The sequence below is a fragment of the Podarcis erhardii genome, assembly GCF_964252035.2.
Source record: "Podarcis erhardii genome assembly, chromosome: 11".
Lineage (NCBI taxonomy): Eukaryota > Metazoa > Chordata > Lepidosauria > Squamata > Lacertidae > Podarcis > Podarcis erhardii.
In genome coordinates, this window is record NC_138501.1 from 763,336 (window position 1) to 788,940 (window position 25,605).

General features: G+C 42.5%; 1 protein-coding gene across 1 annotated transcript in view; it reads left to right on the forward strand.

Moving 5' to 3' along the window:
- TJP2 (tight junction protein 2) overlaps positions 1–12,271 on the forward strand; it is an 83,785-nt gene extending 71,514 nt beyond the window's left edge. Inside the window, exon 23 of the mRNA XM_081881115.1 lies at positions 11,429–12,271. Within this exon, the coding sequence (XP_081737241.1) occupies positions 11,429–11,594 (166 nt within the window). The 3' untranslated portion in view covers positions 11,595–12,271. The remainder of the gene's footprint in view (positions 1–11,428) is intronic.
- The last annotated feature ends 13,334 nt before the right edge of the window (positions 12,272–25,605 follow it).

Genomic DNA, 25,605 nt, shown 5'->3' on the forward strand with positions numbered 1-25,605 from the left:
TATCAACGACTTGGATGATGGACTCAAAGGCATCCTTATCAAATCTGCAGATGACACCAAACTGGGAGGGGTGGCTAACACCCCAGAGGACAGGATCACACTTCAAAACGACCTTGACAGATTAGAGAACTGGGCCAAAACAAACAAGATGAATTTTAACAGGGAGAAATGTAAAGTATTGCACTTGGGCAAAAAAAAATGAGAGGCACAAATACAAGATGGGTGACACCTGGCTTGAGAGCAGTACATGTGAAAAGGATCTAGGAGTTTTGGTTGACCACAAACTTGACATGAGCCAACAGTGTGACGCGGCAGCTAAAAAAGCCACTGCAATTCTGGGCTGCATCAATAGGAGTATAGCATCTAGATCAAGGGAAGTAATAGTGCCACTGTATTCTGCTCTGGTCAGACCTCACCTGGAGTACTGTGTCCAGTTCTGGGCACCACAGTTCAAGAAGGACACTGACAAACTGGAACGTGTCCAGAGGAGGGCAACCAAAATGGTCAAAGGCCTGGAAACGATGCCTTATGAGGAACGGCTAAGGGAGCTGGGCATGTTTAGCCTGGAGAAGAGGAGGTTAAGGGGTGATATGATAGCCATGTTCAAATATATAAAAGGATGTCACATAGAGGAGGGAGAAAGGTTGTTTTCTGCTGCTCCAGAGAAGCGGACACGGAGCAACGGTTCCAAACTACAAGAAAGAAGATTCCACCTAAACATTAGGAAGAACTTCCTGACAGTAAGAGCTGTTCGACATTGGAATTTGCTGCCAAGGAGTGTGGTGGAATCTCCTTCTTTGGAGGTCTTTAAGCAGAGGCTTGACAACCATATGTCAGGAGTGCTCTGATGGTGTTTCCTGCTTGGCAGGGGGTTGGACTCGATGGCCCTTGTGGTCTCTTCCAACTCTAGGATTCTATGATTCTATGAACATCTTTCTTGGGCAAGTCCAAACTTGTTATTCCAAGAAGAAAGGGCTCTGGTTTCTTAGGAAATGTATATTTCAACATTTTTTTCAGTTCATTATAAATCTTTTCCCAGAAGTCTTTCACCTTGGGGCAGGTCCACCACATATGATAATACGTACCCTTTTTTTCTTTACATTTCCAACAAAAATTATCACTGTTATGGTAAATCTTCACTAGTTTTACCGGAGTCAAATACCATCTGTACATCATTTTCATTGTATTTTCCTTTAACATGCAGTGACCTTGACCCCTTTCTGCCACAATTTTCCCCAGTCCTCAAACATTAAAGTATGTCCCACATCTCTTGCCCAATCTATCATCACTGATTTGACTTGTTCATCCTTTGTATGCCACTCCAACAATAAATTATATATTTTAGACAATATTTTAACAACTCCATTTCCAACTTAGATTTTTCCGAAGCAAAACCATTTTTCTTGCCTACTTTGTACAATTCATTAATCTGGTGGCAATGTAACCAATTTATCTTATCTTTTACTTGATCAAATGGTTTTAGTTTATAACCTTCTTTATCCTCCAATAACAAATCTGAGTATCTCAACCACTTGATGTCCATATTTAACTTTTTCTGGGCCTTTGCCTCCATTGGTGAAAGCCATCTGGGTGTCTTCCTTTCTAAGAGATCTTTATATTTTATCCATACATTATATAGAGATTTCCTAATTACATGATTTTTAAATGCATTATGGGCCCTTACTTTATCATACCATAAATATGCATGCCATCCAAATACATTGTCAAATCCCTCTAAGTCTAAAACATCAGTATCTTCCAATTGTATCCATTCTTTAATCCAGCAGAGAGCTGCTGCTTCAAAGTAAATTTTTAGATCTGGCAGGGAGAATCCCCCTCTTTCCTTAGAGTCTGTAAGTAGTTTGTATTTAATTCTGGGTTTTCCCCCGCCAGATAAATCTAGATAAAGCTTTCTGCCATTCTTTAAAACATTTCACATTGTCAATAATTGGGAGGGCTTGAAACAGAAAAAGCATCTTTGGCAATACATTCATCTTAACCACTGAAATCCGGCCCATTAATGACAATTTTAAATTTGACCATATCTCTAAATCTCTATTAGCTTCTTTCCATAGTTTCTCATAGTTATCTTTATATAAATTCAGATTTTTCCCAGACAGATTCACACCCAGATACTTAACTTTTTTCACAAAATCTAGGCCCTTCGTTTCTTGTAGTAGTTTTCTTTCCTCATTGTCCAGATTTTTCTCTAACACTTTGGTTTTGCTCTTATTTAACTTGAATCCTGCTACCTGCCCATATTATTGTATCAACTCCAGTGCTTTTACTGCACTGGAGTCTGGATCCTGTAATGTCAGTACTAAATCATCAGCAAAGGCTTTTAATTTATATTGTTTGGATCCTACTGTAATACCTTTGATTTGTTCATCTTTTCTAATCATACTTAGCAAGACCTCTAGGACTGAAATAAACAGCAGAGGGGAAGTGGGCACCCTTGCCTGGTTCCCTTCTCAATTCTAATTTCCTCCGAGACCACATTATTTACAATAATTTTAGCTTTTTGTTCTTGATAGATCGCTTTAATACCATTTTAAAAATCTTGACCAACTCCCATACTCTCAAAATTATATAGCATAAATCTCCAAGATACATTGTCAAAGGCCTTCTCTGCGTCAATAAACATTAACATTGCTTTACAACTCTTTCTTGCTTCTAATTTTTCCAAAATATCCGCAACATTCCTAATATTGTCTTTCATATGTCTTCCAGGCAGAAATCCTGCCTGGTCCTTATGGATATATTTAGATAAAACCTTCTTTAGCCTGTTAGCCAATATATTTGCAAAAATTTTATAATCCACATTGAGTAAGGAGATTGGTTTTTAAGATTGGATCTGTCTTGACCCTGTTTAGGAATCAGAGTAATATACGCTTCCTTCCAGGTTTCAGGTGCTTTGCCCCCTCGCAGAATTTAATTGGTTATTTCTTGTTATGGGTTAAGGGGCTGCTTGTGCGTAAATGGTTGAGCTCTCAACTCATGCAATCAGTTTCTAAACTCTCCCAGTCTGCGGAGCCATGGGCGCGTGGCTACCTCAATCGCTGGCAGAATCCGTCAGTGGGCGTTTCCGGAATTTGCTCCAACATAAGAGTTCCTTAACGGAAACTCTCCTTCTGGATTCTCTCCGTGACAGTTTCCTACGTGGAGTAGGCGTCCCCAGCGGAGTTCCTGAAACCTCTCCGCTGTTCTCACTGGAAGTATCTTGGAGCCATCCCTCCGACTGAGTTTCTGTGGGAACTCTCTCTCTCCCCCTGCTGGTTCCTTCCTCAGCATCCGAGGCTCTCCTACCCTCCTTGAGCCCTTCCACCACCTGACTCTCCGATGGCAGTTCCCTGACATCCACCTCCCCTCCAGGACCCCCCTCACCCCCCGTTTCCCCCTCTTCTCTGGGTGGTGAGGCTGGGAATCCCCTGAAAGAATCCTCCTCATCTTCGGATGACTCAAAAACCGCCCTCCACCTACTACTGTCCCTTCTTCCCGAATACTCTTCCCCATCTGATTCTTCTTCCTCTTCTTGTCCTGATTCTGGGAACCCCTCGAACTCCCCTTCTTCGTCAGTGGTGCCGAAGTGTTCCTCCCAGAACCTAGCCAAGGGCTGAGGCTTCTTTGGGTACCGGAGATGAAACGTTCCTACTAAAACCTCATCATCAACCGTTTCTGCCGGTACCCAGGTATTTTCGTACTCCGGTTTCCCTTCCCATGCCACTAAGTACTCCACCTGTTTACCCTTCCACCAAGAGTCGAGTATTTCTACTACATGACTGCTGCTCTCCCTCTCTTCTACTTCCGGTGTCGCGGGAACCTCACCTTCATGTCCCAAAATTTCCCGCCCCTCCCGGTATGGTGACAGTAATGACTATGGAATACTGGATGCAGTTTCATGTTGTCTGGCAACCTGAGTCTGAAGGCCACCGGATTAACCTGTTGTATAACTTCGAAGGGTCCCAGTCGTTTCGGCCTCAATTTCTTGCACCCGCCCTTAAATGGCAACCCTTGTGTTGACAACCACACCCGGTCCCCCACCCTTATGGTCTCTCCTTCCCTTCTGCTCCTATCTGCCTGCTTCTTGTATTCTTCCTTGGCCCTATCCAAATTCATCTTGAGCTGTTGATGTATGGCTTCCATTTCTTCCACGAAATGTTCCACTGCCGGTACGCTCCATCTTTCCCCTCCTTCCCCTGGAAAGGCCCTAGGGTGACACCCGTAATTGGCCATAAATGTACTCATGCCCGTGGACACATTTTCCGCATTATTGTAGGCGAATTCGGCCAGAGCCAATTTCTCTACCCAATCATTCTCTCTGTCATTTACATAACACCTCAGATATTGTTGCAGAATACTGTTTGCCCTTTCCGCCTGCCCATTTGTTTCTGGGTGTCTGGCGGTCGAGAAATTGACCTCTACGTGCAGTAAGCTAATGAGCTTCCTCCAGAACCTGGACGTAAATTGTTTCCCTCTGTCTGAGACCACCCTCAAGGGGGCGCCATGCAACCTAAAAATGTGTTCTATAAACAACCTGGCGGTTTCTTCCGCTGTCACCGCATGTGAGCAAGCTATAAAGTGGCACATCTTGGTTAACTGGTCTACCACTACCATTACCGCAGTCTTTCCCTTGGATTTTGGTAAATCCGTCATAAAATCGATGGAAACTGCCTCCCATGGCCGTTCGGGTGTGGGTAATGGTTCCAGTAACCCCGCCGGTGTCGCCCTCTCCCCCTTTGCTCGCTGGCAGCGGTCGCACCCCCTTACATACTCTCGTACATCTTCCCTCACCTTGGGCCACCAGAACTGCCTGGTACCTAACCACATGGTTTTGTGTTGCCCAAAGTGCCCTGCGGTGGGGCTGTTGTGTAGTTGTTTGAGTACTCTACCCCTCAATTCCCCTTCCGGTATGTACAATGCCCCTTTGTAATACAACGCCCCGTTCCTTTCTTCAAACCCCCCTGTGTTCTTCCCGGCTCTCCTGAGCCCTCTGAGCTTGTCTTGGGCATATTCATCGTTCACTGTCCCTTCTACCAGTTCCCTTTGCCCCACCAATGCTGCTCCACAAACCCAGTGGTCCTCTGGGATAATATGCCTTTCCTCGGGTGCTCCCTCCCCCTCCATATACTCTGGCTTTCGAGAGAGAGCGTCCGCCCTGACGTTCTCTGGTCCCGGTACGTAGCAAATCTCAAAATGGAATTTGGAGAACTCCTGTGCCCATCTCACTTGTCTCTGGTTTAGTACTTGGGCCGTTCTCCAATATTCCAGATTTTTGTGGTCCATGCACACCTGGACCTTGTGCTGCGCTCCAATCAGCAGGTGTCGCCACCGCCGAAAAGCTTCATGAATGGCGAGCAGTTCCCGGTCGTACACTGTGTAGTTCCTTTCGGATTTATTCAACTTCCGCGAGAAGAAGGCACACGGTCTCCAGTCCGACGCATCTTTTCCCGGCTGGAGAAGCACCGCCCCTACCGCTTGATCAGATGCGTCCGTCTCTACCCTCATCGGCTTCTGTAGATCTACGTGCAAGAGCTGGTCCTCCGACGCAAACGCTTTCTTTAGCTGTTCAAACGCTCGCTGCGCCTCTTCCGTCCACGCGAATTTCTTCTTACTACTGAGACAATCGGTGATGGGCGCCGTTAAGTGGGCAAAGTTTTTGATGAACTTCCGATAGAAGTTTCCAAACCCCAGGAATCTCTGCACGTCCTTCCTGTTTCTGGGTGTCTTCCATTCCAGTACCGCTTGGACTTTACTGGGATCCATGGCCAATCCCTTGTCTGACAAACGGTACCCCAGGAACTCCACCTCTCTGGTATGGAACTGGCACTTCTCCAGTTTTACCCACAGCTGGTTTGCTTGCAGCCTGCTTAGAACCTCCCGGACATCTCGGACATGCTGCTCCTCGTCCTCTGAGTAGACCAACACATCGTCTAAGAAGGCCACACAGTTCTTATAGAGCAGAGGTCCCAGGACGTGATGCATGAAGGATTGGAAGCATGCTGAGCCCGCCTGTAATCCGAAGGGCATAACGAGATACTCAAAGGCCCCCAAGGGGGTGAACATGGTGGTCTTCCATTCATCCCCCTTCCTCATCCGTATCAGGTTATACGTCCCCCTCAGGTCCAGCTTGGTAAAAATCTTTCCCTTCCTCACTCTGGTCAGAATGTCGTCAATCCTGGGCATGGGAAAGGCCACTGGTTCTGACACCGAATTGACGGCCCGGAAGTCCACGGCCAGCCTGGGTTTATTTGAGTCCTTTTGTCCACAAAAAACACTGGGCTGCCCCCCACCGCTCTTGACTCCCTGATGAACCCTCGTTTCAGGTTCTTGTCTATGAACTCCCTTAACTCCTGCATCTCCCTGTCCGACATAGCGTACAGTTCGCCCACTGGTAGCTGGGCTCCCGGGAGTAGGTTAATTTGACAGTCAAAGGGTCTATGTGGGGGCAGTCTATCTGCTTCCTTCTCGCTGAAAACATCACTCAGGTCTGCGTATTGTGGTGGTATTTCTCCCTTTTCTCCCACCACCATCCCTGCCAGACTTGCCCTAGCCAACTCCTGAGTTTCTCTTCCCTTGCAGTGTTCTAGGCAATAAGCTGACCCAAAAGAGACTACCCGCTGGTGCCATCCCACTAGCGGGTCATGTAACGCCAGCCAGCTCATTCCTAATATGATGGGTGGCCCCGCCAGGGTGGCTACGTGAAATGCAATGACTTCCGTGTGCCTTCCCACCCTCATTGTCATGGGGACCATTTGTTGGCTCACTCCCCCCCCCCCCAGAAGTTCCCTCCCATCAATCGTGGTCACCTGCAAGGAATTGCTCAAGGGCAGCGTCTGTATCTGGTGCTCTGATGCAAACTCCTTACTCATGAAATTGCAGGAGCTGCCTGAGTCTAACAGGGCTTTTATCGTGAGTGGATGTCCATTGGGTAGCTCTAGCAGCACCTCTACGACTAGAGCCGCTCTTGGGGGTTCAGGCTTGGGCACGTTCACTGATCCTTGGCCTGGCTGCTGTGCCCTGTCGCTGGCAGCCAGGCGTTGGCTTTTACCTGCTCCTTAACCCCCTCCTCCTCACTCCCAACAGCTCCCACCATTCCTCGCCATCCCTTCCTTTGTGGGCACACTCTGGCAAAATGTCCTGGCTGTTGACAGAGGAAGCATTTTTTGGCGCTCTTCCCCTCCTTCTTCCGCCCTTCGCTGATGTTTGAAATTCCGCGCGCGCGCGCAGTCCCAATCTCCATTGGTTCCACTGGCGGGGAAGGTTGCTCCGGCATCTCAGGAATGCGGAAATCACTCCAACGCTCTCCTCTCCCTTCCCGCTTCTCCAGAGCCCTTGCCTCTTGGCGCGCTCCAATCGCAAGCGCCGATTTGGTCAGCTGATCCATGGACTCCGGACGGGGCGCGCGGGAAAGTTCATCTTTCACCGCCGGGGCTAGCCCTTCTTCAAACAGCATTTGAATCGGTTCCGAAGACAGGTCCCATCCCAATTTATGTATGAGCATGGTAAACTGTGTCCAATACTCTCGGACGGACTGATTCCCCTGTTTGCATCCCATTAACTGTCTGCGTACCACGCCCTGTTCAATCTGGCTGGAAAACATCAAGTCCATCGCAATAAAGAATTTCCTCAAGTCTTTTAGGGCATCATTATTCGATGCCATCAGGGGCCTCACCCATTCTCTAGCTCCCCCCTCGAGGTGCCCAATCACAAAAGCCACTCTCGATTCCTCATCGGCAAAGTCATCAAACTGCAGGTTCAGTGCGTACTGCATTTTTGTCTTAAAGGCTTGGTAGCTTCTTGGGTCACCCCTGAATTTCTGTACCAACCCCGGTACCTTCCTTGCGATGGGGGTGGGCTTCCCCTGTGCATCCTGAGCTCTCCTCTCCTCGAGACGTGCCGTTAGCAGTGCCAGCTGGTGTTCCAACGCTCTGTTTCTCTCCTCCAGAGTTGGTCCCGCTCCAGCTCCTCCTGCTGCTCCGTCTCCAGTTGGGTTGCTCATGATGCCTCTCTTTCGCACACGCAGCGTCGAAGACTGACGGATTGCTGTTATGGGTTAAGGGGCTGCTTGTGCGTAAATGGTTGAGCTCTCAACTCATGCAATCAGTTTCTAAACTCTCCCAGTCTGCGGAGCCATGGGCGCATGGCTACCTCAATCGCTGGCAGAATCCGTCAGTGGGCGTTTCCGGAATTTGTTCCAACATAAGAGTTCCTTAACGGAAACTCTCCTTCTGGATTCTCTGCGTGACAGTTTCCTACGCGGAGTAGGCGTCCCCAGCGGAGTTCCTGAAACCTCTCCGCTGTTCTCACTGGAAGTATCTTGGAGCCATCCCTCCGACTGAGTTTCTGTGGGAACTCTCTCCCCCTGCTGGTTCCTTCCTCAGCATCCGAGGCTCTCCTACCCTCCTTGAGCCCTTCCACCACCTGACTCTCCGATGGCAGTTCCCTGACATTTCTACTAGTGGTTGAATAAGCCAATCTTTCAATGTCTTATAGTATTTCGCTGATAAACCATCAGGTCCCAGTGTCTTGCCAAGTTGCACTGAATTTATTGCCTGTTCAACTTCCTGTCTTGTAATTAAACCTTTTAGTAGGAACTTTTTATCATCCGGAATCTGCTGCAAACCATTAATCTTGATAAATTGCTCAATTTTTGCCAAATCTTTATGTTTTTTACACAGCTGTTTGTAGTATTTGTAAAAACATTTTCTTATGTCTTGCAGGATTCCTTAAAGATTTTCCTTCTTTTACTATGTTTGTGATAGTACTTTGCTTTTGTCTCTTGTTTAACTGCCAGGCTAATAATTTCCCACATTTATTTGCAGATTCAAAATTTCTTAGTCTCATCCTTCTTATCTTCCATTCTATTTCTTGATTTACTAACTGTGAATATTGAATCTGTAAAGCCTTAATTTCTTTTTGTATCTGCAGATTCTTTGGGTTTCCTCTAAGCATCTTCTCTTTATCTTTCAATTGCTCCATAATTTTATCTTTTCTCTCATTCTGTGACTTTCTCCTGATAGAATTTTGCTGTATCAGAAATCCTCTCATCACTGCTTTGCTGGCATCCCAAATAACCCTAGTTTCCGTTCCCTGATTCATATCAAGTTCAAAATAATCTTTTAGGGTTTTGGGGCTTTATTCACAATTGAAGTACTTCTCAACAAATCATTCATTCTCCATCTGAAGGAACCCTCTACAAACATTTTCAGGTCCATAAAAACTGCATTATGATCGGAGCAAGTTTTAGGGCAAATTTCCATTTTTAATACTTTAGAAACCAAGTCTCTGGATTGATTCTCAAAAATGATTGGTTTGCATCTGAGAAAAAAGTGAAGTCTTTTTCAGTTGGATTTCTAACTCTTCATGTCTGACAAATCAAATTTGTCAGTTATATATAAAAAAAGTCTTAGGTAATCTGCCAGTATTCAAATTCTTTTGTCTCTGAGTCCTATCCATCAAAGTAGATGCAACTCCATTCAAGTCTCCCATTAAAATTAATTTATAATCCAAGTGTTCCAAAAGACTTGTTTCCAAGTTCTTAAAGAATTCTGCTTTGTCATCATTAGGTGCGTAGATTCCTAGTAAAAAATATTTTTCGCCTTGTGCTATAATTTCCACTGCTATGTATCTTCCCTCCTCATCTTTAAAAATCAATTTTGGATTCCATTTTTCCTTTATATAAAAAAACCACTCCTCTTTTTTTCACTTTGTCCGAGGAAATGAATTCTTGTCCAAGTCTTTTATTTATTAATTTTTTTCTATGTAATCTCGTGATATGGGTTTCCTATAAACAAATTGCATCCAAATTCTGTTTTTCCAATACATGAAAAACCTGTCTCCTTTTCTGAAGTGAATTTAAACCATTGATGTTCCAATAATAGATTCTCAAAGCCATGATTTAAAACAGGCTGAGAAAATTCTTAAATGTTTTTTGACATTTAAAATCAGTTCTGAAGAAAGAAGACACTTTTTCCCCAGTTTAGAATGTTTCAGGGCAGCCACAGGATACAAAGTAACAAAGTCAGTAGGAATGGAGATTAAATGTTTCTTCTTCCATTGAGATTAAATGTTTCCTCCCGGAAGGTCTGCTGCAAAATGAAGGAGCCCAATTGTTGTTTAACACAGTCTTGCAGGGATTGTAGGCTTTAAAATCTTTTTTCCCCCTCTTCCCCCTACTTCAAAGCGCTGGGGCTCTTTTAGCCGAAAGAGCTCCTGACTGCCATTACCGTGCCATCCCTCTTTTGATTAATGTTGACTTTGGCCAGTAGCAGAGCTTGAGGTAGAGCAGAGCCACAGAGCCTCCCTCTCAAGACTGGGGTCACTGCTGCTCACCTGAACAGTGGTGGTGGTGGAAGGTGGAGGCCATTTGACATGGATGCACTGACGGGAACCATGCAGTGGTGAGGCTTCTCCTACTCATTCAGTTGTGTGGTCTTAACCCAGTCCCAGTCCCATGTAGGGAAGCCGCAGCAAAGCTGGAATAAAGAGGGTGGCTTATCAGCTCTACCACAACTGTGTAACACTGTAAAATGTCATGCACACGGAAGGACTAAATAAATAAGTAACACAACACAACAGTATGTTACCTTAACTAATTTTAATACTGATAACTCCAGAGGAAAAAAGATTCTGATAGTATGACAGAGAAAGAAGAGGACGGCTGGACTGACTGTTGTTCACAGTAACCGAAATGTACAAGTTGACACATGCACAACGGCAGTCCTTTGCACACTGCTCTGGAAGCTTTGTTGAACACAGTGGGTCATTATTTCTGCATAGGATTGGGCTGTATATTTGCAGAGACCTAAAGGAGTGGGAGTGTATGAAATGCTGAAGAATTGTTTCTTAGTTAACACTAATTTAATGTTTGCAACCCGAAAGCTTTTCCCCGTGCAAGTAGTAATGGCTTCAAGCTGTTGTCCAGGGCAACTGCCTGGATTCATGTTTACCCCGTGGCAGCAGTCCTGGGCAAGGCTGCCTGCTCCATTAGGCAGGACGGAGCAGCTCAGCTCAAGGCGTAGATTTAGGAGTCCTGTGAAATGGCAGTGAATGGTCAGCCACTTACGAGCAAATGGACTGCTGATACAAAACAAATAATGTAAACAGTTGGCCTTTTTTGTCACAATGGGATGTTGGATTGACTCTTAATTTTCCTCCTCATGTGCCAAAAGGTAAATGGGGCCCTGGCAGGCACCTGCTGGTCAGGTTCCAATTTTTGCAGTAGGGAACTTTTAAACAGAACTGTTATTTGTGCAAAACACAACCATGTGGAAGAGCACCATGCCAGCATTTTATATGGTGGGGATAAAGCTTGAAACAGCCTTGGAAGTAGTCATAAGACTGCTTTTAAACTGGTTATAGAGCTGCTTGAGACACTCTTTCTGAGCACCAGCTGTATCTAAATTCACATAATGTGCTTTGATGTTAGTTCCAGACCTCCAGAGCCGCAGAAAGCAGCAGGTAGACCTTACCTAGATAAGCAAGGAAGTTACGGCAGCGATGCAGAAGAGGAGGACTATCGACGACAGCTAGCGGACAATTCTAAACGTGGATACTATGGACAAGCAGCTCGATACAGGGATACGGAATTATAGATTTCTTGGCTAACAGAACCATTGTATTGGGACACACCTGCATGGCCAAACTGAAGCCCTGGTAACTTTCAAAAAGTATATGTATATTTGGAGCTACTGATGAACTCAAGATGTATCTGCACACTGGAATGGCCAATATAAGTATTGGAGGGAGTGAATCACTATTGCCTGAACGCTGTGGCCTATTTTATAAAAGGACCAAAAAATTATTTTTAATATTTGCATTAATTCCTGGCATTTATGTCTTTTTAACTCACTCTCTTCTTTATTTACATTGCCTTTTTAACTATTGTTTTAATTATTGTGACATGATGGAAGCATGATGAAAAACACAGTTTTAATGCAAGAAAAACAAAAAGTGCCTTTCTAACAAAAACTGTCCTGAGCTGATCTCCGACATCTGATGCTTCTGCAAAGCCATCATGTTTCTGTTGCCTAACTTTGTACGTTTCATGGCTAACATTTTCCCTTTGGATGTTATTTTTCTACTTTAAATAGATCAGCATAAAAATTTTCATAAGCAATTGCTGTACATACAAAAAGGTAACTTTGTTGGCTGCCTGCCACAAGGCAAGGATGCCCCAAAACTGAGAAAATTACGTAGAAAATAAATCAGATGATCTGTGTCTTAAACCTTTTTGTGAGTCATGAAATAATAAAGGGATATATTCTACAAACAGTTGCCTTTTTCCTTTCTAATTTCAAATTAAATATTTTAATAATGCCTTGAATATTGAGTTGTTTATTAATATCAGATGTTTGAATGGAATGAAGTCATTATTGAAGATATTCCTTATGTTTTTGGTCTACAAAGCTTACTTTTTCATTATTTGGAGGTCTTGCAGAAGAATGTTAGGAAATTAAAAGTTGGCCTCTTCAAGTGGTGCAGTCCACGAGCAAGGGAAATACGAAGAGATCACAGTGGTGGTGTAATACCCATTTTTGTGCCAATCCCATCCATGCTATTACGGACAGTGTATTTCCTCTTGAACCTGTGTGCATCCTCCACAGTTCGGAAATGCTTTTCAGACAGTCAACTCTGCATCTGGTCAAGAGTGTGTTTTGGGGGGCGTATCTGTGCCTTTTGAAGAACTGTTGCAGCTGGAATGCTGTGAGGAGACAGGCAGGAGTTGGGGAATCTTCAGCCCTTGAGTGCAGGCAATTGTGCTACTCTGTGGGGCTCTGTAAGGGAAAGCCATAGATCTGGCCTGTCAGCCACCTTGTTTTTTAAAGGATGCAAGTGAGATCTGCAAGAAAATGTTGCACTATACTCCCTAAGGGAAGTGCTTGTGTTCATAACTGAAAAACTGGCAAAAGAGTTCAGGCTTCTGGTGAGGTGGGAAAGGGATAACAAAAAGCCTCCCCCCCCCCAGACTGCTGGGGGGATCTGGCTGTGGCATAGGACTCCCGGGCAGCCAGTGCAGGCTGATCAGACTAGCTAGGGGAGGGGAGGTGACTGTCCCCCATTGTCATAGGTAGATGACTCCTTGGTGAAATTTGGGTTGGCTGCAGAGACACAGCAGAGGCGGAGAAATTTTGGAGAAAATATAAAAAACAGGAGGTGCGAAGCCTTTGCCAGCGGGAGAGGGAGGAGGAATATCTGAGGATAAAGAGGGAAAATGAGGAAGAATAGGAACAAGACTCATAATTAGATATAATAAAAAATTAATAAATTAGAATGGTGAACTTAAAAATATTAACATGGAATGTAAATGGGCTGAACAGCAAAGTAAAAAGAAACAAGATAGAACGTGTTACAGAAACAATTTAGATATTAATTTGCTTACAAGAAACGCATGTAGCTAGGAGAGACAGGAGTCTTGATAAAAGAATTGGATTGACTTTGTAAATTTAGATAAAACAAAGAGGGGTGGTATTATACATAAAACCCAAATTTGACCCGAAACAATTATTTGAGGATGAGAAGGGAAGAATGATTGCAGTACAGATAACAGCAGTACAGATAACAACAGTGAGAAAATAGGACTTCCGGTGAGCCGCGATCCCAGCGCAAGCAGGGTTTTCACCGGAGGGCGAAAACCCGAGCTATTCTGAAGGATAGGGGCAACTCCAGGGCGCGGAGACCCCCCAAAACTCCTGTGAAGGGTGTTCAAGGAGTCTAGCCCCCGGCATGACCGAAGAAAAGACCAAACCGGCTGCCAGGTAACCTCGTAAGAGGCGAAGAGCGTGGCGGAGAGGTCTAGAGGGTCGAGGGGAGCCATTTCTCACCTTCAGATAGCGAAGCCCTGTGCTTGCAGGAAGAGCAGCTCGCTTTCAAAAAAAAAGGACTCCGACGCTTGCAACTTAGTAGCTAAGAGTAGAGAATAAAGAGCCTCGGAGCAACAGAGAGAAGTCAACGGAGTTCAGCTGATAGTCGGAATCAAATATGACGCGGTGGGAAACCAGTGCAGGAGAAAGTGAGTAATTTGCCCGGGCGGTAACGCGGTTCCCTTTCAAGAATATCCCTCCCGGAGAAACATAGAATAAAGTGAACTTTGAGAGGTGGAGGGGCTCGGACAGGGTCCAGGGGCTGAGTGAGAACTGACTTCTCTGGTGAACAGGAGGTGTAAAGAAGGGACGCTTTGCTGTTTTTTTTTTTTTTGTTTTTTTTTTTTCAAATCCGGAAGAGAAACCCCCGCCGCCATTTAAAACCTGAGCACGGAGTGTGGAGTAAAGAAGGGACGCTTCTCACTTTTTTGTAATATAATTTCGGCGAGCCAGAAAACCCGGAAGAGAAGCCCCCGCCGCCATTTAGAGACTGAATAAGGAGTGCGGAGGCAGTGAGTAGGAAAATAGAAAAAGACAGTGATCTCCGCTATTTTCACACTGGGAACTGTATGTAAGAGACCATCCCCTCTTTTTTTATACGTGGGGACGGGGGACTAAAAATGTGGAATTTGTGAAGAACTTTGAGAACATTCTAAAGACCCAGCGGGAGTGTGAGAGAGCTGATTGGACGACCGCTGAGGACAAAATGGAGCGGGTGTGAGACGGACTGATCTTCGCTCCCCCCCCTTCCTCCTCCCCCCTTAACTTGTTTTTACGTGCTACCCCTCTTTCCTGTTTAGCCCCCCTACTCTACTAAACTCTTTGAACCCCGCCTTACAACTGAAATAATCAACAATTGGACTAAAAGGTCGGGAGAAATTATTGTTTAGAGCATTATTGTTTAGAGCATTCAGGGAAGCAAGTAGAGGCAGGAAATGTAAATATCGATAAGGAATAAGTGAATTTAAAGAATGTAAATATTGATAAGGAATAAGTGAATATAAAGAAATAACGAGAGGTATAAAAAGAAGATAACCGTGGGATAAAAGGAATTATTGGGGAGAAGGAGTGAAACAAAAAAAACGTGATGTCATATACAGGAAAGAAGGGAGCGAATGGGGGGACCCCTGGAGATAGGAGAGGCTCCAAACAGGAGATTGACTTTAAGTCAGATATTCTGAAGATGTTTGCGGAGATAAAACAAAGCCAAGCGAATGTAGAACATAAGCTTGAGTTGGTGGATAATAGGATTGGGAAAATAGACAAAAAAATGGAGGAAACAGTGAATGAACTAAAGGGCCAAATAAAAGAAATATTTAGAAGGACACAGCTCACAGAAGGACTAAAAAAGACAAAGGTGGAACTAAGGGATATGAAAAGAGATAAAGAAAAGATCAAATTAGAAATGCTGGAGTTAAATAAGGCACAGGAAGAGGTGAAAGATATTATAGCGATGAATGAACTAAGACAGAGGCAGGTGAATCTGAGGTTCAGAGCGGTAGCAGAGATACAAAATGAAAATATTAGAGAAAGATTGACGAGAGAGCTGGCGGAGTGGATGGGTCTAACAGTAGAAGAAATGGACAACAGTATACTGAACGCATTTAGAATGCGGGCTAATGTAATAAAAGCAAAGAAACTCATAGGTGACTGTTTGGTTACCTTCAAAGATAAACAAATGAGAGACAGGATACTCCAGAGGAATAGAGAAAAGAGACTGAACATAGATGGTAACTATATAATCATTTTTAAAGACATCCCAATCAGATTACTCAAACGGAGAGATTCTTACAAATCCTTGACGCAGACATTGAAGAAAAATAAGATCGAGTTTAGGTGGGAATTCCCGGAAGGGATATCATTTGTTTACAGGGGTAAAAGACATAAACTGACAAACCAAGAGGAAACCGGGAAATTCCTTAGAAAATATAAAGAGCTTAAAGTGGAGGTATATGGAGCAGGAAGAGCAGAGGGGTCCCCACCAGGAGAATCAAGAGTGGCAGTGGGGGAGGAGGAGGGTGGGAGCGGGTCGGGAGAAGAGGAAGAAGAGGAAACAGAAGATACAGAGAACATATAATAGACGGAAAGATCACAAAGAATAACTAAAAGAAAAACTAAGCACTATGGGGCTAAAAATTTGGAGCTGGAACATTAATGGGATGAATAATAAAAAAAAGAAATAAAATTGAACAATGCTTGAAAAAGAAAAATCTAGACATTATCTGTCTGCAGGAGACGCACGTCGCTAGAAAACATAGAAAGATGTTAATTAATAAACGGTTGGGAAATGAATTCGAAGCCCTGGATAAGGTAAAGAAAAGAGGGGTGGTATTGTACATCAGAAACAAAATAGAAGCCAAGACAGTGTTTAAGGATGAAGAGGGGAGGATGATAGGGGTTAATATCAATTGGCAAGGGGAAAAGTTGATGGTTGTGGGGATCTATGCCCCAAATGGTAGCAAAACCGAGTTTTTTAAAAGACTAGAAGAAATACTAATGGAATATGCAGATCAAAAAATAATCCTGATGGGAGATATGAATGCTGTTGTCTCGTTGGGGATGGACAGGCTTAGAGAAGGAGTAAATAAAGAAGGAAAGCTACCAAAATCCTTCTTCTCTATGGTAGAGAACTGCAACTTGGTGGATATATGGCGGCTTAGACACCCTCTTGAAAAACAATTTACATTCTATTCCGAACCTAACCAATCACTCTCAAGAATAGACCAGATCTGGATCTCAAACGAACTATGTCCAAGAGTTAAACTAACAGAAATAAGACCAAAAATAATATCAGACCACAACCCAATAGAATTAGAATTAGAAAGTTTAGAGGCAAGAGCTTTTAGATGGAGATTAAAAGACTACCTTCTGGAAGATCAGAAGGTTGTGGAAATGGCAAAGGAAAAACTGTCAGAGTATTTTAAAGACAATTGTGGTAAGGGAACAAAGGATAAAGTAGTTTGGGATGCAGGTAAGGCGGTAATGAGAGGGTTCTTTATCCAACAGAACGTAATTAAAAATAAGAACAGAGAGAAAAACAAAGAGGAAATCCTAAGACAGATAATGGAAAATGAACAGAAATTATCCCAGAAGCCTAACTGCTTAAAAACAAAGGAAAAAATAAAAATTTTACAAACCCAGTTCGCTATAATAATAAATAGAGAGGTAGAGTGGAATATTAAAAGACTTAGGCAAAAGAACTTTGAATTTGCGAACAAACCAGGCAAATGGCTTGCCTGGCAAATAAAAAAAAGGAAAGAGCAAGGTACAATTAACAAAATAATAAGAGAGGGAGAAGAGAGAACTGACCCCAAAGGTATTAGGAACGAATTTCTTAACTACTACAGAAATTTGTATAAAGACCAAGAGAGAGCCGGTCCAAGAAAGATAGAAAGATTCGTAAAGGATAAAGGGGGACAAAAAATCCCAAAAGAGGGAAAACAAAAACTGAATACTCCAATTGAAAATGAGGAAATAGAGGAGGCAATCAGAGATCTAAAGAGGGGCAAAGCACCAGGCCCTGATGGATTCACTGCCGGATACTATAAAGAAATGAAAACTATTTTGGCGGGACCCCTGAAAAAGACTATGAATAACATTTTAAAGGAAGGAGAAATCCCAGAAACCTGGAAAGAGGCATACATCACGTTCATCCCAAAACAGGATGCGGACTTAACCCAAGTTAAAAATTATAGACCAATCTCATTATTAAATACGGATTATAAGATATTTGCAGGAATTCTGGCAAGAAGGCTAAAAAAGGTGTTAGCAGATATTATACACAAGGACCAGGCAGGATTTCTGCCTGGTCGGTTGATGAGGGATAACACAAGAAATATTATCGATATGCTAGAATTCTTGTCTGTCAGGATTGACAAACAAGTTATAATGATGTTCATTGATGCCGAAAAGGCGTTTGATAATGTGATATGGAAGTTTATGTTAAAAAATCTAGAACATATGGATGTAGGCAACGACTTCTTTAATGGGGTAAGGGCAATATATACAGAACAGAGGGCCAAACTGATCGTGAATAATATGTTAACAGAAGAGATAAAGATACGGAAAGGAACGAGACAGGGATGTCCGCTCTCCCCGCTGTTATTTATAACAGTGCTAGAAGTTCTCCTAAACTCAATAAGGCGAAATGAGAATATAAAGGGAGCGATCTTAGGTCAGAATATTTATAAAACAAAAGCATTCGCAGATGATTTAGTAGTAATGACAGAAGACCCAGTAACTTCAATAGGAGAGATATTGAAAGAAATAGAATTATTTGGAGAGGTAGCGGGGTTTAAACTAAATAAAACAAAAACAAAGATGATAGGCAAAAATATAGATTCAAGGACAATAGAATTAATTCAACAGCAATCACAGATGGAGATGGCCAAAAAAGTTAAATACCTCGGTATCTGGTTAACACCTAAAAATATAGACTTATATAAAAATAACTATGAGCCGATATGGAAGGAAATAAAGAGAGATTTAGAAAAATGGGGACGGCTGAAACTGTCATTATGGGGAAGAATTAATATAATTAAGATGAATGTATTACCAAGACTAATGTTTCTATTTCAGACCATCCCTATAATAAAGGGGAGTAAGATCTTTAAGGAATGGCAGAGGACAGTCTCGAGATATATATGGCAGGGCAAAAGACCCAGAATACAATTTAAACTATTGACAGATGTAAAGGAAAGGGGGGGCTTTGCCCTGCCAGATTTGAGACTATATTACGAGGCATCATGTTTAAGTTGGCTAAAAGACTGGGTTAAGTTGGAGAATATGGAGCTACTCGATCTTGAGGGCTTCGATAACTTTTTTGGTTGGCATGCCTACTTATGGAAGGATAAGATGAAAGCACACAAGGGGTTTGGTAATCATATCTTCAGAGGGCCGCTAATTGAAGTGTGGGAAAGATATAAAAATGTGTTAGAGCCAAAAACACCACACTGGCTATCACCTCTTGAAATAACAAGCATAAAAACCACCAATATGAGGAAAAACTGGGCAACATACAATCAGCTAGTAACGAAGGTAGATGGGAAATGGAGAACTAAAACTTATGAACAAATAAAAGAACATGTTTATGACTGGCTTCACCATCAACAGGTGAATCAGATGTTTAACAAAGACATTAGAGAAAGAGGCTATGCGGATAAAGATTCTAATTTCCAGACGGAGATAATAAATAGCAAAACGAAAACTATATCTAAGATGTACAAGATGTTGTTAGATTGGAATTTAGGAGATGAGGAGGTCAAATCAGTGATGATCCGCTGGGCAAAGGACATAGGGCACAGTATACAATTTGAGGATTGGGAAAGATTTTGGAAGGACGGGTTGAATTTCACGGCGTGTATGGTAATAAGGGAGAATGTTATGAAGATGTTCTACAGATGGCACTTGACACCCATGAAACTCTCAAAAATGTATAAAGTAGACAACAAGTGCTGGAGGTGTAAAGACGCAGAGGGCTCCTTTTACCACATGTGGTGGGAGTGTGGAAGGGTTAAGCAGTTTTGGGAGAAAGTTTATACGGAATTAAAAAAGATACTAAAACACACGTTTTTAAAGAAACCCGAAATCTTTCTATTAGGAATATTACGACAAGAGATAAAGAAAGAAGATAGCAAATTGGTATACTATGCGGTAACGGCTGCAAGGGTGGTAATAGCCCAGAGATCGAAATAGCAAGAAACTCCAACAGTGGAAGAGTGGAGATCTAAATTATCGGAATATGCAGAGCTTGATAAACTAACGGGGAAAATTAGATATAGGAAAGACCAAGTGTTCATCAAAGATTGGGGAAAGTACGTAGATTATCTGGAATGTATTAGTGAAGGTCAAATAACGCTAAAGGGATTTAAAGATGCACTGTGAAAGATTATGGGTTATTGTTTAAAGTAAATAGAAAACAAAATTAGATACAATGACAATATAAACGATGGAACGTGTAACTTTATTTATTGCTTCGAATGATTTGCGGCCAAGCTGAAGGAAGTCCTGAAAGAAACAGCTATGTTATAGGAGTATTGTAAGAATAGTGGTTTTGTGTATTATTATTTTTTTTTATGTCGGTGTTTTGTGTAGGTTTTCTTTGTCTATGTCTTGTTTGTGTTTTTCTCTTTTTATGTGTCGATTAACGAATAAAAAAAATAATTTAAAAAAAAAAAAACAGTGAGAAAATAGTAATAGTTGGAATATATGCACCAAATGAGAAAAAGTTGGAATTTTACAAAATGTTAGAAGACAAAATATTTGAATATATGGATCAGAAGATAATAATCAGAGACACAAGTGGGGTAGTATCCCTAGAGATGGACAGGACAATTTAAAAAATGACTCAAGAAAGGGAGACTACCTACAACATTTCAAAATGGTAGAAAACTTTAATCTGATTGACATGGAGATTTAAACACCTATGTTCTCAGAACCACATCTGTCTAGCAGAAGATTTGACTTGGTATGGATCTCTAGAGAACTATATACAGTGGTACCTTGGGTTACATACGCTTCAGGTTACATACTCCACTAACCCATAAATAGTACTTCTGGGTAAGAACTTTGCTTCAGGATGAGAACAGAAATCTTGCTTCGGCGGCGTGGCAGCAGCAGGAGGCCCCATTAGCTAAAGTGGTGCTTCAGGTTAAGAACAGTTTCAGGTTAAGAACGGACCTCCGGAACAAATTAAGTACTTAGCCCGAGGTACCACTGTATGCCCTGAAAGTAGAGATATTACCAAGAACACTTTCGGATCACAATCCAGTATTGCTTGAATAAGAGGAGAAAAAATAGCTCATTTAGATGGAGATTAAATGAAGGAATTTTAGATTACCAAAATATTTTACAAAAAGTAGAAGGAGCCGTGAGGGATTACATTGAGTTAAATTTAAATCAAGGAACAGATAGAAAGACGATCTGGGATGCTAGTAAAGCAGTAATGAGAGGTTTCTTCATACAACAATAAGCCTATCAGAAAAAAGATTGGGGGGGTACTGAAAGAATTGATTAAAAATGTTGGTTTTAAAAACCTGGAAAGGAGTCGATAAAACAAACAATGTTCAATGATAGTAAACCAGGAAATAGAGTGGAAAATAAAAAGGATGAAGCAGAAAAAATTTGAATATGCCAACAGGCCAGGTAAATTATTGGCATGGCAGTTAAGGAAAAAAAGGGCATAAATTAAATATAGAGGGGAAAGTGATATAAGATAGGATGAGGAAATAAAAGGAATAATGGTAGGAAGTAAAGCATATAAAATCAAAGCTTTTGCAGATGACCTTGTGATTACTGTGGAAGACCCGAGAAACAGCATACCAAGGGTCTTGGAGAGGATCCAGGAATTGGGTCAGGTAGCGGGATTCAAGTTAAACAAAAATGAAACCGGTCTTGGTGAAAAATGTGACAGAGCAATATAAAAAGGATTTACAACAAACTACAGATTTATCTATATGGGGGGGATCAAATATTTAGGTGTATGGTTGACAGCTAAGAATATAAATATTTCTAAAGATAATTACACAACCACTTGGAAAGAAGAATTTAGAGATTTGGGGAAGGATGAACTTATTGCTATGGGGAAGAATATCAATAATAAAAATGAATGTATTGCCAAGAATCTGATTTTTATTTCAGTCGATAACCGTGATCAGTGGGGTAGGACACTTCAAAGAATGGAAAAAAGATATTTCTAGATTTATCTGGCAGGGGTGTAAACCAAGAATAAAATATAAATTATTAACAGATGCTAAAGAGCTGGCTTAGAATCATAGAATCATAGAGTTGGAAGAGACCACAAGGGCCATCGAGTCCAACCCCCTGCCAAGCAGGAAACACCATCAGAGCACTCCTGACATATGGTTGTCAAGCCTCTGCTTAAAGACCTCCAAAGAAGGAGACTCCACCACACTCCTTGGCAGCAAATTCCACTGTCAAACAGCTCTTACTGTCAGGAAGTTCTTCCTAATGTTTAGGTGGAATCTTCTTTCTTGTAGTTTGGAACCATTGCTCCGTGTCCGCTTCTCTGGAGCAGCAGAAAACAACCTTTCTCCCTCCTCTATGTGACATCCTTTTATATATTTGAACATGGCTATCATATCACCCCTTAACCTCCTCTTCTCCAGGCTAAACATGCCCAGCTCCCTTAGCCGTTCCTCATAAGGCATCGTTTCCAGGCCTTTGACCATTTTGGTTGCCCTCCTCTGGACACGTTCCAGTTTGTCTGTGTCCTCCTTGAACTGTGGTGCCCAGAACTGGACACAGTACTCCAGGTGAGGTCTGACCAGAGCAGAATACAGTGGCACTATTACTTCCCTTGATCTAGATGCTATACTCCTATTGATGCAGCCCAGAATTGCATTGGCTTTTTTAGCTGCCGCGTCACACTGTTGGCTCATGTCAAGTTTGTGGTCAACCAAGACTCCTAGATCCTTTTCACATGTACTGCTCTCAAGCCAGGTGTCACCCATCTTATATTTGTGCCTCTCATTTTTTTTGCCCAAGTGCAATACTTTACATTTCTCCCTGTTAAAATTCATCTTGTTTGTTTTTGCCCAGTTCTCTAATCTGTCAAGGTCGTTTTGAAGTGTGATCCTGTCCTCTGGGGTGTTAGCCACCCCTCCCAGTTTGGTGTCATCTGCAAATTTGATCAGGATGCCCTTGAGTCCATCATCCAAGTTGTTGATAAAGATGTTGAATAAGACCGGGCCCAAGACAGAACCCTGTGGCACCCCACTAGTCACTCTTCTCCAGGATGAAGAGGAACCATTGATTAAGTTAGTGGTTAAGAGCGGTAGTCTCCTAATCTGGGGAACCGGCTTTGCGTCTCCGCTCCTCCACATGCAGCTGCTGGGTGACCTTGGGCCAGTCACACTTCTTTGAGGTCTCTCAGCCCCACTCACCTCACAGAGTGTTTGTTGTAGGGGAGGAAGGGAAAGGAGAATGTTAGCCGCTTTGAGACTCCTTAAAAGGGAGTGAAAGGCGGGATATCAAATCCAAACTACTCCTCTTCTTCTTCTTCTTCTTCTTCTTCTTCTTCTTCTTCTTCCTTATGGGGAAGGATATCCTTGATAAAAATGTCAATTCTACCAAAAATGCTCTTCCTTTTCCAGATGATCCCAATAATTATCGGGACAAAATGTTTTAAAGGTTGGCAAAGGGATCTTTCTAATTTTATCTGGAAAGGTAAGAAGCCAAGAGTAAGGTTCAAAGTACTGATGGAGCCTAGAGAAAGGGGCGGGTTTGCAGTCCCAAACCTCAAGCTGTATTTTGAGGCTGCATGCATGACATGGCTGAAAGATTGGATGTTACTGACAGATACCGAAATCTTAGACCTGGAGGGCTGGGACAAAGTTTTCAGGTGGCATGGCTACCTGGGTCATGATAAAATAAAAGCACATATAGGATTCACTAATCATTTGGTGAGAAAGGCCCTATTCGAAGTCTAGGAAAGAAATAAAACAATAGTAGTAGCCAAAACTCCCTGGTGGCTATCACCTATAGAGTCATCAGCCTTGCATAGAAGCAATATGAAAGATAGCTGGCTAACATATAGGGAATTCGTAGAAGAGATAAAAGATTGCCCAACAGTAAATAAATTTGAAGAATTAAAAGAGAGGGGGGGTGAATTGGTTAGAATATTTCCAATTAAAAACAATATTTGAGAAGGATAGTGAGCTTAAGGGGTTTGATAAAAAAATCTTGGTATGGGAAAAAGAAATTTTATATAACAACCAACAGACTCTCAAAAATATACTTCCGGTTGGTGCCAGCGATTAATGGTGGACTTTTCCCGGAGCTCCGGGAGAAGCCTGCTCCGCGGGTTCGGGTCCTGCCGCTACGGCGAAGCGGGGACCCTTAAAAATTACAGGTGGAGAAGCCTGTAAGCAAGGAGGCTCGGCGGGTACCATTACGACCCCTCCGAACTGCGAAAGAGCCTTTTTAAAGGCTACGGAACGGTGTCGGGGGGAGCGCGGTGCTGAGAGCCGCTACCCAGCCTGTGGAGCGAAGCCGCGTCGCCATTATCGGAGAGTGCTGATTTCTTCCTGCAAATTGACTCCGAAAGCATCTACTCGTGAGTAGGATCAAAAGCTTAAATTGGATTTTAAAGAGTAAAGATTTAAAGACTTAAATTGGATCTTAAAGTTTAAAAGATTGGCCACCACGGGAAAGGCACAAAAGGGAAGTCTGCCTTACCGCATTGTAGAGACAAGAGAGCAAAGAGACTTTTAAGCTGAAACCTTTGAGGACTATATTTGAATAACAAACCCATTGCCTAAAAGCAAAATACCCCCTCAGCGGGCAGGAGCGGTGAGGGAGAACTGTCACTGAAACTATTTAACCTGCATGAAAGGGAAGAATAGAATTTTATCCACTGCCTTTGTTATCCTGGGGGCGGACTGCTCTTTAAAAAGGAAAAATTTTGAACTGTTAAGGAAGTGAGCCTGGAAAATAACTGGGAAAGATACATTGTTGAGGACTTTACCTGGACTGTTACATATGGAAACTATTTTTTTAAAAAAAGTGCTGGAACTGGGGATTTTTTCTCTTGTAAAAGAGATGGAGGGGGAACTTTGAAACATTATATTAGTTGCAAGAACTGTGAACTGTAAATCTAAGCTATGAGTTCCCCCCCTAGAGGAGACTTTGTTGCATTGTGAGAAACAACTAAGCAACTAGAAGCTGAGCCACTGGAAATTTACTAGTAAAAACAATTCTAGGAGTGTGGGACTGACCTTGGCCTGGTTGATAGTGGCATGGCAGATGGTAAAGGAAAAATAGACCAGGCTCAGGAGAAAAACCTCAGATCCGGCAAAACATATAGTACTACACAGTCAAGAAGGGCCTCAGTTGTAGGAGCAGCTGCAGCCTCGCAAACAAAACCTAAAGCTATGTCTGCAGAAGATGCTTTGACAAAAGTTCTTGGAAAAATAAATGAATCTCTGGAATTTTTAACAAAACAAGGGACTGACACAAGTAAACAAGTAGTTGAGATCTCAAAAAAACTGGACTTGAATACTTCCAGCTTAAAAGAATTGGGAACTCAAGTTACTGCCAATGCTCAAAATATTGGAAGGCTTCTTGAGGAATCAGCTACTACACGAAAAATTGCTGAGGAGGCAAGAGAGATTGCAACCGAAACACAGGGAAAAATACCACCGGTTGTAAAGAAACTGGCGGACCATGACTTATCCTTTGCTATGATAGATCTTCAAAGGAGGGATCGTAACCTAAGATTAAGATTTGTCCCAGAAAGTGAACAGGACAATTTGGCGGACTTTATTACAAAAGAATTTTTTGACTACTGGCAAGAAGGCCTGCAGGGGGAGCAGCTCAAGATCACGAGTGCATTCAGACTTGGAATAAGACAGAAAAAGAACAAACCAAGAGATTGTTTGATTACTTTGGGATCAAAGGAAGAAAGAGATAAAATTTTAAACTTGCATTATCAAAATACACTGCAAATTGAAGATTCTTATGTGGAGATTTTTAAAGACATCCCAAAGGCCATTTTGGATGCAAGAGAGGACTACAAAGAACTGGTTGTACTACTGAAAAAAAGCAGAAATTTCTTCAGGTGGGAATTCCCCCAAGGCTTATCTTTTAAGTACAGAGGAAAGAAAGTCAGAATAAAGACACCGAGTGATAAAGATAAATTCTTGAGAGACTACGGAGAAGACTTAGTGAAGGAAGCAGAACTTGGAGAAGAGCCAGCAACATCAGGAAAAGGACTACTGGACGT